The sequence below is a fragment of the Mobula birostris genome, chromosome 11 (assembly GCF_030028105.1).
Source record: "Mobula birostris isolate sMobBir1 chromosome 11, sMobBir1.hap1, whole genome shotgun sequence".
NCBI lineage: Eukaryota > Metazoa > Chordata > Chondrichthyes > Myliobatiformes > Myliobatidae > Mobula > Mobula birostris.
In genome coordinates, this window is record NC_092380.1 from 79,749,426 (window position 1) to 79,764,601 (window position 15,176).

General features: G+C 42.3%; 1 protein-coding gene across 2 annotated transcripts in view; it reads left to right on the top strand.

Moving 5' to 3' along the window:
* chka (choline kinase alpha) overlaps window positions 1–8,759 on the top strand; it is a 54,979-nt gene extending 46,220 nt beyond the window's left edge. For both annotated transcript variants that reach the window (XM_072272637.1, XM_072272639.1), the window contains 3 exons: window positions 3,381–3,487; window positions 6,134–6,215; window positions 6,372–8,759. In XM_072272637.1, coding sequence (XP_072128738.1) covers window positions 3,381–3,487; window positions 6,134–6,215; window positions 6,372–6,431 — 249 coding nt within the window. In that variant the 3' untranslated portion in view covers window positions 6,432–8,759. The remainder of the gene's footprint in view (window positions 1–3,380; window positions 3,488–6,133; window positions 6,216–6,371) is intronic.
* Window positions 8,760–15,176: the final 6,417 nt, after the last annotated feature.

A 15,176-nucleotide genomic window follows, 5' to 3' on the forward strand; every position in this document is an offset into this window, starting at 1 on the left:
CCTAACTGTAAAAGACATGTTGAGGTGAGTTTAACCCTACTTGAACACCCCCCTCCCCCCGGTCGGATGGTCTGCGAGAATATTGTCAATATTAAACCAGTCCGTGGTGCAAAAAAGGTTGGGGACCCCTGTCTTAAGTGTACTTGATATATCTGCCTCTGCCACCACCCTTGGCAATGTGTCACACACACTTACCTCACTCAAGGTTTTTTTAAAAAAATCCTCTGTCATCCCCTCTATACTTCATTCACCTTAAAAATAGCGACTGCCAAACTGGGGAAAAGGTTCATTCTTACCTATGCTTCATATACACCTCTATTCTCACCTCTCATCCTCCTTTGCTCCAAAGAGAAAAGCCCTACTAGCTTGCTCAGGCTTTCCTCCAAAGACATGTTCTCTAATCCAGGGAGCATCCTGTTAAGTCTACTGTGTCCTCTCTAAGCTGCCAAGATCTTTCTATATTGAGACAAACCAAACTGAACACAATACTACTCCAAGTGTGGTTTAACCAGAGTTTTATAAAGCTGCGACATTACCCTGTGGCTCTTGAACTCAATCTCCCAACTAATGAAGACCAATATACCGTGCACCTTTTTAACCACCCTGTCAGTACACTGGCCTGGCCGGTGGTGCAGTGGCATCAGCACTGAGCTTTGAGGTGGATGGTCCTGTGTTTGAATCTGGCTGGGTCCTAAGCTGGACAGCAGCAGTATCTGTGGGGAAGAAAGGCCTGGCAATCTACTTCCATATCTTGCACAAAAAACGCTATGGACAACTGCACTATCCATGACTTGACAGTACTCTACAACAACAGTACTTTTAGGGAATCCCATTTCTCCCAAGTCCTTACAGTCTTAATGTATTTTCTCTGGTATTAAATATGACTACTGCGAGCTATAAAACATAACAGATGGAGTTCAACCCAGATAAGTGTGAGGTGGTTCATTTTGGTAGGTCAAATATGATGGCAGAATATAGCATTAATGGTAAGACTCTTGACAGTGTGGAGAATCAGAGGGATCTTGGGGTCTGAGTCCATAGGACACTCAAAAGCTGCTACGCAGGCTGATTCTGTAGTAAAGAAGGCATACAATGCACTGGCCTTCATCAACTGTGGGATTGAGTTTAAGAGCCAAGAGGTAATTTGCAGCTATGTAGGACCCTGGTCAGACCCCACTTGGAGTACTGTGCTCAGTTCTGGTCACCTCACTACAGGGAGGGCGTGGAAACCATAGAAAGGGTGCAGAGGAGAGTTACAAGGATGTTGCCTGGATTGGGGAGCATGCTTTATGAGAAGAGGTTGAGTGAACTCGGCCTTTTCTCCTTGGAGCGACGGAGGATTAGAGGTGTACAAGATAATGAAAGGCATTGATCGCGTGGATAGTCAGAGGCTATTGCCCAGGACTGAAATGGCTAGCACAAGAGGGCATAATTTTAAGGTGCTTGGACGTAGGTACAGAGGGGATGTCGGGTAAGTTTTTTATGCAGAGAGTGGTGAGTGCATGGAATGGGCTGCCGGCAACGGTGGTGGAGGTGGAAACGGTAGGGTCTTTTAAGAGACTTTTGGATAGGTACATGGAGCTTAGAAAAATAGAGGGCTATGGGTAAGCGTAGGTAGTTCTAAGGTAAGGACATGTTTGGCACAGCTTTGTGGGCCGAAGGGCCTGTATTGTGTTGTAGGTTTTCTATGTTTCTATAAGAGTTAACAGTCTCTGTGGAAGACACTGGGGTGTATCTCCCTGTACCTGCATCAGCAGTGTGCAGTATTTATCCCACAATGAGCGACAAACACTAAGTTATTCCTTAAACACTCATCACCCTCAGACTTGCCTTTTGTTATTTTGAAGGGTCCTGATGAATTGTCTCAGCTGAAACGTTGACTCATTATTCCTCTCTGTAGATGCTGCCTGACCTGCTGAGTTCCTCCAGCGATTTGTGTGTGTTGTTCTGGATCTCCAGCATCTGCAGAATCTCCTCCATTCATTTGTCTTGCAATTATAGTTATAGTTGCACGTGGCCAAGTGGTTAAGGCATTGGACGAGCGACCTGAAGGTCGTGAGTTCGAGCCCCAGCCGAGGGAACATGTTGTGTCCTTGAGCAAGGCACTTAATCACACATTGCTCTGCGATGACACTGGTGCCAAGCTGTATGGGTCCTAATGCCCTTCCCTTGGACAACATCGGTGTCGTGGAGAGGGGAGACTTGCAGCATGGGCAACTGCTGGCCTTTCATACAACCTTGCCCAGGCCTGCGCCCTGGAGAGTGAAGACTTTCCAGGCGCAGATCCATGGTTTCACAAGACTAACGGATGCCTTTTTATAGTTATAGATAAAATTGTTACAGCTGGGGGTGGTAATGGGGAAAAGCTCCCACTACCCATTAAATGTTCCCAATGGTGTGCACCTCAAATAGCCTCTAACAACTAAGTCCAGCTCCTGGCACGCACATGTGGCTTAGCTACTAAGCCCAGCAGGAGCGTTTCTACTAGCAGGAGAAGGGGCAGTGGTGGGTTACTGCCACCTTAAAATCAGTCGCTTCAGGCAGATGGGGCTCGTCAGCCATTGTTGGCAGCTCCTCGAGGAGAAGGAAAACTCTGATCTCAAACCTCTGCTGTCTTGGGGCTATACCCACTCACGGCGAAGGCTTCAGTGGTAAATCCAGGTTGGGGTGGGGGGTGGGTGGAATCCGCAGCTGGAGTCTCTAAGGCAGTCTTACATGGAGTTCAATGCTGAATGGCAACTCCTGTGATGCTGTTGGTACCAAACTACTGGTGTCTGCTGTTCCTTTGGGTTTATCAGATGCAGGGAGAGGGGGAGCTTGCTACATGCCGACAGCTTGCTGCCCAGGTTTGCGTATCTAGACAGCTAGGACAAAATATCCATGGTCGGCTCTGACTGACGGAGACCCTCAGTTAAGAACAGAATATTGTTAAAAATTCAAAGTAAATTTATTATCAAGGTACATATATGTTACCATATACAATCCTGAGATTCATTTTCTTATAGGCAAGCTAAGTAAATATAAGAATCAATGAGAGACCACAGACAACAGGATAGAAAATCAACCAATGTGCAAAAGATTATGGAGGAGATGTTGCCAATCCAAACTGACTGGGGTCTGCAAGTGAGGAAATCGAGGATCCAGTTGCACAAGATGGTATTGAGGTCAAGGTCTTGAAGCCTACTGATTAATTTTGAGGGGATGGTAGTATTTATATCTGATTTGTAGTCAATGTAGGGCATCCTGATGCATGCATCTTCACTGTCCAGATGTTCCAGGGTTGAGTGAAGAGCCAATGAAATAGTATTGAAATGAAGTGTGTTTTTTAGTTTAACATTGGATACTTTTGCTGTTTTTGATAATATTGCATTTTCTGACAGCTTCATTTTATTCGAGCTTACAATGCGGAGCTGCAGAATGACTTCGAAGTCATGGATGAAAAACAGATTGCAAAAATGGAGGAACAACTGCTGGAAGAAGTAAATAGGTGAATGTAAAAATCCATTACGTTAGCCTTTGAATTGACTTTCTATGCAATTCAATGAACATTGATTGGTACAAAGGACAGCTTTTGTGTTATATGGCTCACTCTGCAGCCTGCTTATTATGAATTCTGATGGTTGAACCAAGCCTCAATGAGAGAACACTCTGAAATAATTGATTAAACCAATAATTAGCCCTAAAACTGCTGACCGTTTATTAACATGTTTTATGCTGGGCTAAGTGCTCCACGCCAATAGTGGGGGAAATTGACAAATTGTATATTATTTTACCATAGGTTATACCAAGTTAGTGGATGGATTGTGGAAATATGGGAAATTAGCTGTTTTAACAGACGTGTACTTTTGAAGATTTGGTTAATCTAGCTTTGATAGAAACTGAAATATGATGTGGGAAATAATCTTAAGATTCATAGAAATTATTTAAGGTTCATTGCAATTATTTAAGACTACTTCTGAAGCAATGGAAATGTGGCCAGTTAGAATCACTCTAGTGAATTTAGTCATTTGGAATTTTGTTCTGACAAAAGATAACTTGTGAAAACAAATGTTTCTATCAGTTTTAACTTGGCAGTCACAATTCCCCACCGGACCAACCTGGGAAATAAACATTTTTTTTTATTTTTTAAATTTTCTTGAGGCTCAGAATAGCAAAAATCTGAGATCCATGATGTAATATTGAATCTGCCTTACTGCAGACCAGAGCTTTGATTCCCAATTGAGCCTTCAGCAGGTCATCTGAAGGAGTCAGTCCCAGGTCTTGGCGTGCTGTCCTCCAAACCCATCCCCTCCTCTTGTTACCATCCTCACCCCTCTCTCACCTCCATCCCACTATAATATAAACTCCTGCACGGAGTTAAAATCTCATGTTCTTTGAAGTAACAGTATTGTTGGCTCTCATAAATAGGAATGCCCATTTACTGAGTGAGTGTAGGTAAATACTTCTGTTCTAAGAGTTAGTTGTAACTGTTAGCTCCTACAGAGTCATCCCAGTTGGCAAACAGAGAAATGACGATCTAATAATGATCTGGACTTACTGTGCTGAAGGGCCGGTTTCTGTGCTGTAGTGGTCTCATGGCCGTTGGATAGCATTGTAGCATAGTTGTAGCATTAGTGCGAGTTCTGCCCAGTAGGTGCTTTCTGTTTGCTTCTAAGTATGAATAGTGATGTATTCTGAAAGAGTGCAGTAAGTGGAAAACCACCACTATTTCTCATTGCCAACCAAAAATTATGGTTTCCAAGTTGATTCCTGACCCGATAGTTATGATGCCAACCACTGTTTTCTGCCATTCATCCTGTAATCAGTGTTTCCTGCAACTGTATTAGTTGCAGTGCTGAAATGAGTCCCTCAGTTACTTGAGAAATTATTTTTAGGAGGCTGTGCCTGTTGTAAGCAACAACAATGTGCAGTTACACATTACCAATGCTATGCCCATCATGCGCTTGGAGCCAGCTACAATTCATTATAATTTATTCCTGAGCAAAATCAGTGATGGGATGTGTACTAATTATTTATCCTGAAAGTTTACACCAATAATGCAAATGCATCTGGACAATAAATATTAGGACCCTTAGCAGACTATCTCCTGCTATACTAGTGTGATTTTTTTTTTCTCTCTTTCAGTTCTCACACTCCATATGTTTCCCAGGATTCTTATTTTTATTATGTTCTGTGTTGCAACATTTATCAGTCGGTTAAGAAATGTTTCAACCTTTTGTGCTCAATAGAGACAGGGTGGTTTCATCCAAATAGATGAACTGGATTCAAACTTGTCTGTTGCTGATAGTTTTCAAACTCACTGTCATCTCAAATCTTCTGTCACATTCTGAATTCATTTTAATTCATCCTCTTAAAAATGGGATTTCAACTACTGAATAACTGCTGTCAAGTTTTCAAAATGGTTTTTAAGATCTAAAGTGAGTGCTGTTGCCTTGTTTAAAATGCAGAGAGATAAAGCAATGTAGTTATTGATGCCAAAGCAAACATAGAAGGTCATTCAGGCCTTTGTGCACATCCTGGCAATTAATCAGATCTGTTCTTGTATCTCTTGATTGCCTTAATTTCTTTTTCTATTTTAAAAAAAAATCTGAATGTATCAAGCAATAGAGAATTTTAATTAGCTACAAAGATTAACTGCTCAGTTCTTCTCATGTCTGTTCAACTTGGAGTTCGCAACCGCATGAGAATTTCGTCTGTTGCTGGAAGTTCATATCATGATGGGCAACATTTGTGGAAAGAGAAATAGTTACTCTTTAAATAGATTTTCATTATTTGGCCTTGATAAACTTGATCGAGAAAATGGTGGGAGGGGGAGAGAAACTATTTATAGAAAGTAAAATAAAGCATTAGCAGGCAGTTTGGCACCCATTTTTTTAAAAGAAGCTCGCTGGTATTTAAATATTGTGAATCAGTGTATTTGTGGAGAGACCATTTTGATGGGTTTTTTTTGGTGATGCTGAATGATGCAAGATAATCAGATCTTTCTGTGTTAAATCTGAGATCAGTGAAGTGCCCTATCATATTTCTTTCTGGTTCTATATACAGTATTTATACATTATGCTAGGTAAAGCTTTTTCTTTGTGACCATACATCAATTGATGTGCAATTTGAAAAATATGTTTAAAATTTGCAGATATGCACTCGCATCACATTTCTTTTGGGGCCTATGGTCTATTATTCAAGCTCGGATTTCAACAATTGAATTTGGATATTTGGTGAGTGCAATATTGTCATTTTCAATGGGAAGTTTATGCATAAGTGCACATAATACATACACATTGAAGCAATTTTTATATCTCCAAGATAAGTGAAATCAAAACACTATTCTGTAATAAAATTTTAATTGTTGAATATAATTGTGTCTTCCACAGGAATATGCTATTGCGAGATTTGAAACCTATTTTGAACAGAAAAGGCATCTAGGTGTTTGAAATCTAGTGGATGATCCAGTGGTGTGAAGTGAAGACAGAGGAAGAAAAGTAATGCTGGCAGGGCCAATTAAGGAAAGTCACAGCAATATCCAGTAGAGATCTGGCTGTGGGTATTTGATTCATGTGGTAGAACATGGATTTATAGTGTTAAAAAAATCAACTTCATGGAATGCAAAAAGTTATGTTTACTTTTTAGAGCTGCTTTATAAATAGAATTTTAAAAAGCACAGTAATGTATTGTTAAATCAATACTAAATGGTTAATTAATCCTTTAACTGGAGTAACTTTATTTGCTAGATATTTGGTGAACAAAATATTGGATAGTGTACATCTAAATATTCTTCCAGCTGGAAAATTTGACATGTATTTTTAAAAGCCTTTTTTTGAAACATTACTTTTCTGTTTTTCAGCAAAGCTTATTTTTTAGGTAAAGTAACAATACGAATGAGCCATAGTTGATTTATTTGTTGAAATACTTGCCTGTAAATGTAGATTAAAACACTCTGTAATAATTTATTGCACACTAATCGGGAAGCAAAGCTGCTGAAGTTAATTTTGTATGTACACTATTGTATAATTTTGCTTTATTAATGGTGTAATACATCTGACTGATATTTGAGCCATATAGGGCAACAGCACCCAAATCCTATTGATTGAAAAGCTAGACGTTTAGCAACCTGGTGGGATAGCTCTTTAAATGCTTGTATCTTCCCAGTCATCTCCAAATAATCTTGCAATAAGATGGTCCAAGCTGCTAATGAACCAGGATGCCTTTCAGTGTTCTTTGCTGGTATTCATATTGTTAGATCATTTGAACTTTTAAGTGTAGCCCTGAAGTTGGATATTCCATCTCTGGTGTTTAGCTAGTGCAAATCTATACCTATGTTTATTTTAGATGAGTATAAGAGCGGAAAATTGTGGACACACAAATCTAATTAACGGAAAGGTGTTATGGACAGAACTTGATCACTGAAATGGGACAATCATTTCTAATATAATGAGCTGATGTAGTTTTTAAAAAATCATAATTTAGGATTATAAAGCTTTGGCTGTTTTGATTTTTTTTCATTCTGACGTCATACATTTAGACTCAAAGAATGTGTTGCATTTATACTCTTATATACAATAATGCTGTAGTGTGAATAAATATATTACATTTTAATGGTTTTGTAACAGGAGTTGCAAATACAGTAAATGATTAAGCTAAATCAAGGTTTCAAAGTTCAACATTGGCAAGATTCCATTTGAGGTGAACAAGCAGGAATTTGTACAAAGGCAGCTGTTCTGAGCTCATGCCAGAGTAGAATTTCCAATCCCGATACATCATTTTCTAACATTTATTCAGATTAGCTATTCTGCAGTTTCATACACTGTTTAGTTTCCAAGCCAATCAGATTGTGAATTTCTGTACATAATGAGTAACGATGACTAATGTTTATTGGTAATTTAGTATTTTATTACTTATTGTCTGTAACTCAGTTGGTGTGCTCACATAGGTCAAATAAACTAACATCTGACTTCCTTTGTCTTGATGCCACGGTACTGTATATTGTGCAAGAGATATGGTTAAGCTCTGAAATTTAGACCAAAGGCAAAACTCAATGGAACAGGATAGTTTATGAATTAATGTTTCTTGTATGTGAGCGTTGAAGCTATTGTTGAATTATCTAGGGTAAAACATTATTAATGAAGCTGATGCTAAAAGAAAGCTAATATGTACATATGTTTTGTACACGTTTTTGTACCAGCTGATGGTCACCAGAGTAGGGTTTAACTCCTCATAACAATTGAATATCTTACCAAGATGCAGACACAAGCCAGTCCAGTAGAGCTCTAAAACCTAATTTTTAAGAGTTTTGTACATCTAGTTGTTTAGAATACTGTTTGAAATGCAATTATCAACTTAAACTATGCCAACAAAACTAAGATTGCAATGTAAAATTTCGGTACAGTATTCCACTTGGTAGCACTAAATCAACTTTTGTTGATTTGTCATTAAGAGTCTAACTGCTAATGGCAAAAATCAACCATGTTACCTTCGTGTAGTACGTCTGCTTTACTAGCCAGTCCTGCCTTTTCTGTAAGATAGCGTAATTGCACTGGTGGAATTGCAGTATAAGCAATCAAAATTTACCTTGTATGCTGAGGTATTGATTTTGTTTATTACTGTAAAGAAAATGTAAATGCTTTTTAATTTTATAATGCAGTGGTGATGTGTGATAAGTTTATGTTAATGCCAAATCAGTTGTATTTTTGTAAAATGTCATTGTATGTACAGTATATGTATGGCATTAAATCTTTTAATAAAGGTCTTTCCTAATGGCATAAGGAAATATGAATTGAGTATGTACTTTACTGTCTGAACTTGCTGAAGATTTATGAATGTAGATGTTACATTTAGGGCAGTTCTTATAATGAGTGCTTGGCTTTTAAAATAACTCAAGTGGATGCAACCTCATGATCAAAACAATGTTGGGAGAAGGTAGTAAAGTACAGATGCTGCCTCTTCATCAATCAGGTATAATTTTAACTTGGTTAACTAATGTTAAACCGATGTGATATAGCTGCCAATTATTTCACATTTTCCTGGCAATGACATGTTACTGACTAAAAGTCCACGGTAAAGTTATGATCAGGTGTAAAATACTTAAATAATCTGCTCTTGTACAAATGTAGTTTCTTGTTCAAATAACAATGTACACTACCATCTAAATTGAGTATCATAGTATAGTTATGTTTGGTATTACCTCTGAACCTAGAACAGCACAGTGCAGGAGTTAGCCATGTGGCCCACAATGTCTATGCTGACCATTATGCCAAGTTAAAACTAATTCTTTCTACCTCCACGTGGTCCATATCTTTGCATTGCATGTTCATGTGCCCATCTGAGTGCCTCCACCACTTTCCCTGGCACCTACCACTGGGATCAGCACGTAATTTATTTAGAAATACAGTGTGGAACAGGTCCTTCAGCCCAACGAGCTGTACTGCCTGGCAGCCCATCTATTTAACCCTAACCTAATCATAGGACAATTTACAACAACCAATTAACCTGCTAACCAGTGCGCCTTGGGACTGAGAGGAAACTGGAGCACCCAGAGGAAACTGGTACATTGGTGAGGGGAATGTACTAATTCCTTGCATGTGATGCCAGAATTGAACTCTGAACTCCGGATTGCCCCAACTGTAATAGCGTTGTGCTAACCCCTGTTACCTGGCATCCTACGAAAATGTCATTATACTTTTATACTTTATTGTCGCCAAACGATACTAGAACGTACAATCATCACAGCGATATTTGAATCTGCGCTTCGCACTCCCTGGAGTACAAATGGATAGTAAATATTAACAATTTAAATTATAAATAGAAAAGGGAAAATAAGGTAGTGCAAAAAAAACTCAGAGGCAGGTCTGGATATTTGGAGGGTATGGCCCAGATCCGGGTTAGGATCCGTTCAGTGGTCTTATCACAGTTGGAAAGAAGCTGTTCCCAAATTTGGCCGTATGAGTCTTCAAGCTCCTGAGCCTTCTCCTGGAGGGAAGAGGGATGAAAAGTGTGTTGGCTGGGTGGGTCGTGTCCTTGATTATACTGGCAGCACTGTTCCGACAGCGTGCAGTGTAAAGTGAGTCCAAGGACGGAAGATTGGTTTGTGTGATGTGCTGGGCTGTGTTCACGATATTCTGTAGCTTCTTCCGGTCTTGGACAGGACAACTTCCATACCAGGTTGTGATGCACCCTAGAAGAATGCTTTCTACAGTGCATCTATAAAAATTAGTGAGGGTTTTAGGGGACAGGCCAAATTTTTTTAGTTTTCTCAGGAAGTAAAGGCACCGGTGGGCCTTCTTGGCAGTGGACTCTGCTTGGTTGGACCAAGTCAGGTCATTTGTGATGTTGACCCCGAGGAACTTAAAGCTTTTGACCTGCGCCACTTTCGCACCACCGATGTAAATGGGGTCATGCGGTCTGCTACTCCTTCTGAAGTCAACAACCAATTCCTTCATCTTGCTGATGTTGAGGGATAGGTTATTGTCTTCGCATCATGCCACCAGGTTCTTAATTTCTTCTCTATACTCAAACTCATCATTACCCAAGACACGGCCTACAATTGTGGTGTCGTCAGCAAACTTATGTATTGAGTTTGATGGAAACATGGCTACACAATCATGGGTGTACAGTGAGTACAGCAGGGGGCTGAGTACACAGCCTTGTGGGGCACCGGTGCTCAGAGTGATTGTAGAGGAGAGCTTGTCCCCTATTTTTACAGCCTGGGTCCTGTCTGTGAGGAAGTTGAAGATCCAGCTGCAGATCTGAGTGCTAAGGCCCAGGTTCCAGAGCTTAGGAATCAGTACATAGAAAGAATGAGAACACCTCCTACTTAGAAGTTTGCATTGGTTTGGCATAACACCAAAAATTTAGTCAAATTCTATAGGTGCACAGAGGAGAGTATCCTAACTGGTTGCAGCACAGCCTGGTATGGAAACACAGATGCCCAGGAATGGAAAGGGCAACAAAGTGGTGGATATAGCCCAGTCCATTACAAACAAAGCTCTCACTACCATTGAGGACATTACACAAAAAAGCAGCATCCATCATCAAAGAACACCCTCCCCTCCCCCCCCACCCTTCAATCCAGGCCGTGCCCATTTTTTTGGGCGGAGATGCAGAAGACCTGGGTGTCACACCACCAGGTTCAGGAACAGTTATTACCCTACAACCATAAGGCTCCTGAATAGGCATAGATAAAAATTCAATGATCCATACAAATCTATTAACCATCACCAGGTTTGACATTTAAACACAGTATGAACCTTTTAGCTGTGATTCTTAATAGTTTTACTTTGTTTGTGCAGTTCCAGAGTATGACAGAATTTACAAGAATTATACTTTTGCTGAAAGTCAATCATTTGAGATTTTAAAAATTCATCCTTATGGAAAATGCAGAGCAGAATATGCAGTATCTCAAATCTGATAGATCTTTTTTATTTTAATACTAGATATTTGTGCCTTGAAAACAAAACATTTTGTGAGAATCTCAATGGTGCAAAACAGAATTTGTTCCACTTTGCCTGTGCCAGCTCTTCTGGGAGAACTATTCATTTGACTGTAATACATACTCTGCTTCGGATGAAAATGGAAGTGTTTTGATTGGTAAGGTTGCAGACGGCACAAAAATTGGTGGAGTTGTGTAAGTGATCTGGAGGATATAGATCAGCTAGAGATTTAGGTGAGGGAATTTAATCACGACAAGTGTGAGGTGTTCACATTCTGGGAGGTCGAGAGGAAAGTATACAGTAAATGGCATAGCCTTCCCCTTATCTTAATTGTGTTTTTTGATAACTGGCTGTAGTGCAGTATGTCAGAGTCCGTGAGGAAGGGCATCATCACCCTCATCTACAAGCAGAAGGGGGAAAGGGAGCACATTAGAAATTGGAGACCCATCTCTCTCCTGAATGTGGATTACAAGATCCCGTCCAAGGCTATCGCCAACAGGGTCAAGTCTGCTCTGGGACAGGTGATCCACCCGGACCAAACCTGTGCTGTACCGGGCAGGAAGATCTCGGACAGCCTCGCGCTGCTGAGGGACTCCATCGCCTACGTGCAGGACAGGGGGGTGGACGCCTGCCTGGTCAGCTTGGACCAGGAGAAAGCCTTCGACAGGATATCGCACACGTACATGGCGGACGTGCTCTCCAAAATGGGATTTGGGGAGGGAATCCGGAATTGGATCAGACTGCTCTACGCAGACATCCGTAGTGCAGTCCAGGTCAACGGGTGGGAAACAGGCAGCTTCCCCATCAGGTCTGGGGTCAGGCAGGGCTGTCCCCTCTCCCCTGTCTTGTTTGCTGCATAGAACCCTTTGCGGAAGCCATCAGGAGGGATGAGGGCATAAGAGGGGTGATGCCGCCAGACAGTGGAGGGACCCAAGTGAAAACCTCCCTGTACATGGACGACATCACCGTCTTCTGCTCTGATCCGAGGTCATTTCGCAGGTTGCTTGGCATCTGCGAACAGTTCGAGCTAGCGTCGGGGGCCAGGGTCAACCGCACGAAGAGCGAAGCCATGCTCTTCGGCAACTGGCCCGACCGATCCAGCGTCCCCTTCACCATCAGGTCTGACCACGTGAAGGTGTTGGGGATCTGGTTCGGAGGGGCTGAGGCGTGCAACAAGAACTGGCAGGAGCGGACTGCCAAGGTGAAACAGAAACTGGGACTGTGGAGAGGGCACTCCCTGTCGATAACGGGCAAGAACCTGGTCATCAGGTGTGAGGTGCTCTCAGGGCTGCTGTACTTGGCGCAGGTCTGGCCCGTCCCCCGCTCCTACAGCTCAGAAATCACCCGAGCGGTCCTCAGATTCGTCTGGGGATCCAAGATGGAGCGGGTGAGATGGACCGTCGTGCACAAGTCCCTGGACAACGGGGGCAAGAACGTCCCCAATGTCGCCCTCACCCTGATGGCCAGCTTCGTATGTGGCTGCATCAGGTTGTGTGTAGAACCCAGGTATGTGGGCACCAAGTACCACTATGTGCCCCGGTTCTACCTGTCGCCCTGGCTATTAAGGATGGGTCTGGCCCCACTCCCGCGCAACGCCCCAGTCAGCTGGTCGTTGCCGGCATACCTGTCCTACGTAGAAAAGTTCTTCCAGGAGAACACCTTTGACCACAGGGCCATCAGGCAGTGGTCGGCACGTAATGTCCTGCAGGCACTGCAGGAGAAGGACGTGATGGACACAGTGGGGTGGTTCCCTGAGCAGACCGTCCAGTTCATCTGGCAAAATGCCTCTCACCAGATCTCACCAACAGGCACCAGGACCTCACCTGGCTGGCGGTGAGAGGGGCCCTCCCAGTCAGAGCCCTCCTGTACGCCCGGAACGTCGTCTCCGCACCCCACTGCCCACGGAGGGACTGCAGTGAGGAGGAGTCTGTGACCCACCTCTTTGCACACTGCCAGTTCGCAAAGAGGGTGTGGAGGAGGATGGACGGGCTAGTGTCACGTTTTATCCCCAGCAGCTGCATAACAGAGGACTCTCTGATCTACGGGCTGTTCCCGGGGACGCACACGGAGACCAACATCCGGTGCTGCTGGCAGATCATCAACTCGGTGAAAGACGCTCTTTGGTCGGCCCGAAACTTGATGATCTACCAGTACATGGAGATGTCCGTGGGAGAATGCTGCCGACTGGCACATTCTCGGCTGCAGGAGTACGTGCTGAGGGACGCACTGAAACTTGGTGCAGCCACCGCAAGGGCGCGGTGGGGAAGGACCACAGTATAGGTCTCTCCACCCGTGGGAGTGGGAGGGGTCGGGGGGCGGGGAGTATACCCCTCAACAATGATATGGTAAGCTGAACTACTGGAGTGCCACGTGGGTGGCCATAAGTATGGATATGTACTGACTATAATGGAAATGTATGTAAAGGATGGAAAGTTATTGAATGGTTTATTGTATATAATTTTATTTTTGATTAAAGTATATTTTGAAATTTAAAAAACTGGCTGTAGTGCTGTTGGAAATTTTCTTGCTGACATTTTAAAACAGAACAGTACAGCACAGGGACAGGCCATCTGACCCCCAATGTTGTGTCAAACCAGCAAAAAAAAACCCCAAAAATGAATCCTCCTACCTACAGAATGTCCATATCCCTCCATCTTTCTCATTCATATGCCTATCTAAATGTCTCTTAAAAGCCTCTAATGTATTTGCCACTTCCACCATACCAGGTAGCCCATTCCAAGCATTCACCACTCTCAGTAAAAAAAGAACTTGTCCTTCACGTCCCCTCTGAACCTACCCCTTCTTGCCCTCTGGTATTAGATGTTTCTACCCTAGGGGAAAAAGATATTCCTTGTCTATGCCTCTCATAATCCTATAAACCTCCATCAGATCTCCCCTCAGCCTCAGCCTCCACTGCTCCAGAGAAAACAACCTAAGTTTGTCCTGTCTCTCTTGATAGCACATTTCCTCTAAACCTGGCAGCAACCTGGTAAACCCTCTCCGAGGCCTCAATAACCTTTCTATATTGGGACGACCAGAACTGTATGTAGTACTCCAGATGCAGCCAGAGTTCTGTAAAATTGCAGCATAACCTCTTGACTTTTGAACTCAATGCCTGAACCTAATAAAAACAAGTATTCCAGAAGCTGCCTCAACCACCCTATCGACCTGTATAGGCACTTCCAAGAAGCTATAAACTTGAACCCTAAGATCTTTCCGTTCAGAACACTGATAAGGGTCGTGCCCTTAAAAGTGTATGGTCTCTTTGCATTTGAGCTACCAAGGTGCAACACTTCACATTTATCTGGATTAAGCTCCATCCAACATTTCTCTGTCCATATTGGTGACTGAATATCATATTGTATTCTTTGCCAGTCTTCTGTAATATCCACAACTCTGCCAAACTCCTTCAAACTTCCAGTTAGTGGCTCTACTAATTGTGCCATTGTTCCACTCTAACACTGTCATTCTGGTAAATTTTCTCTGCTTCTTTTCAAGGAGCTAGCATTCTTCCTGAATTATCATGGCTAGAACTGGACACAATGAGCTTCCGGGACCTAAGCAGTAATGGCTGTTTCACACCATTTCACTTCTAATATAATTAACGAGTTCCATTTCTGCCATCTCCTGATTCATATTTAAGCATTAAAGATTAACCAGAGCACCTTGGGAAAAATCTTAAGTTCTTAAATATTTTAATGCCTTGAAATTTCTCATTAGTGCTTTTTTGCATTTTGTTGCAATTTCTTTACA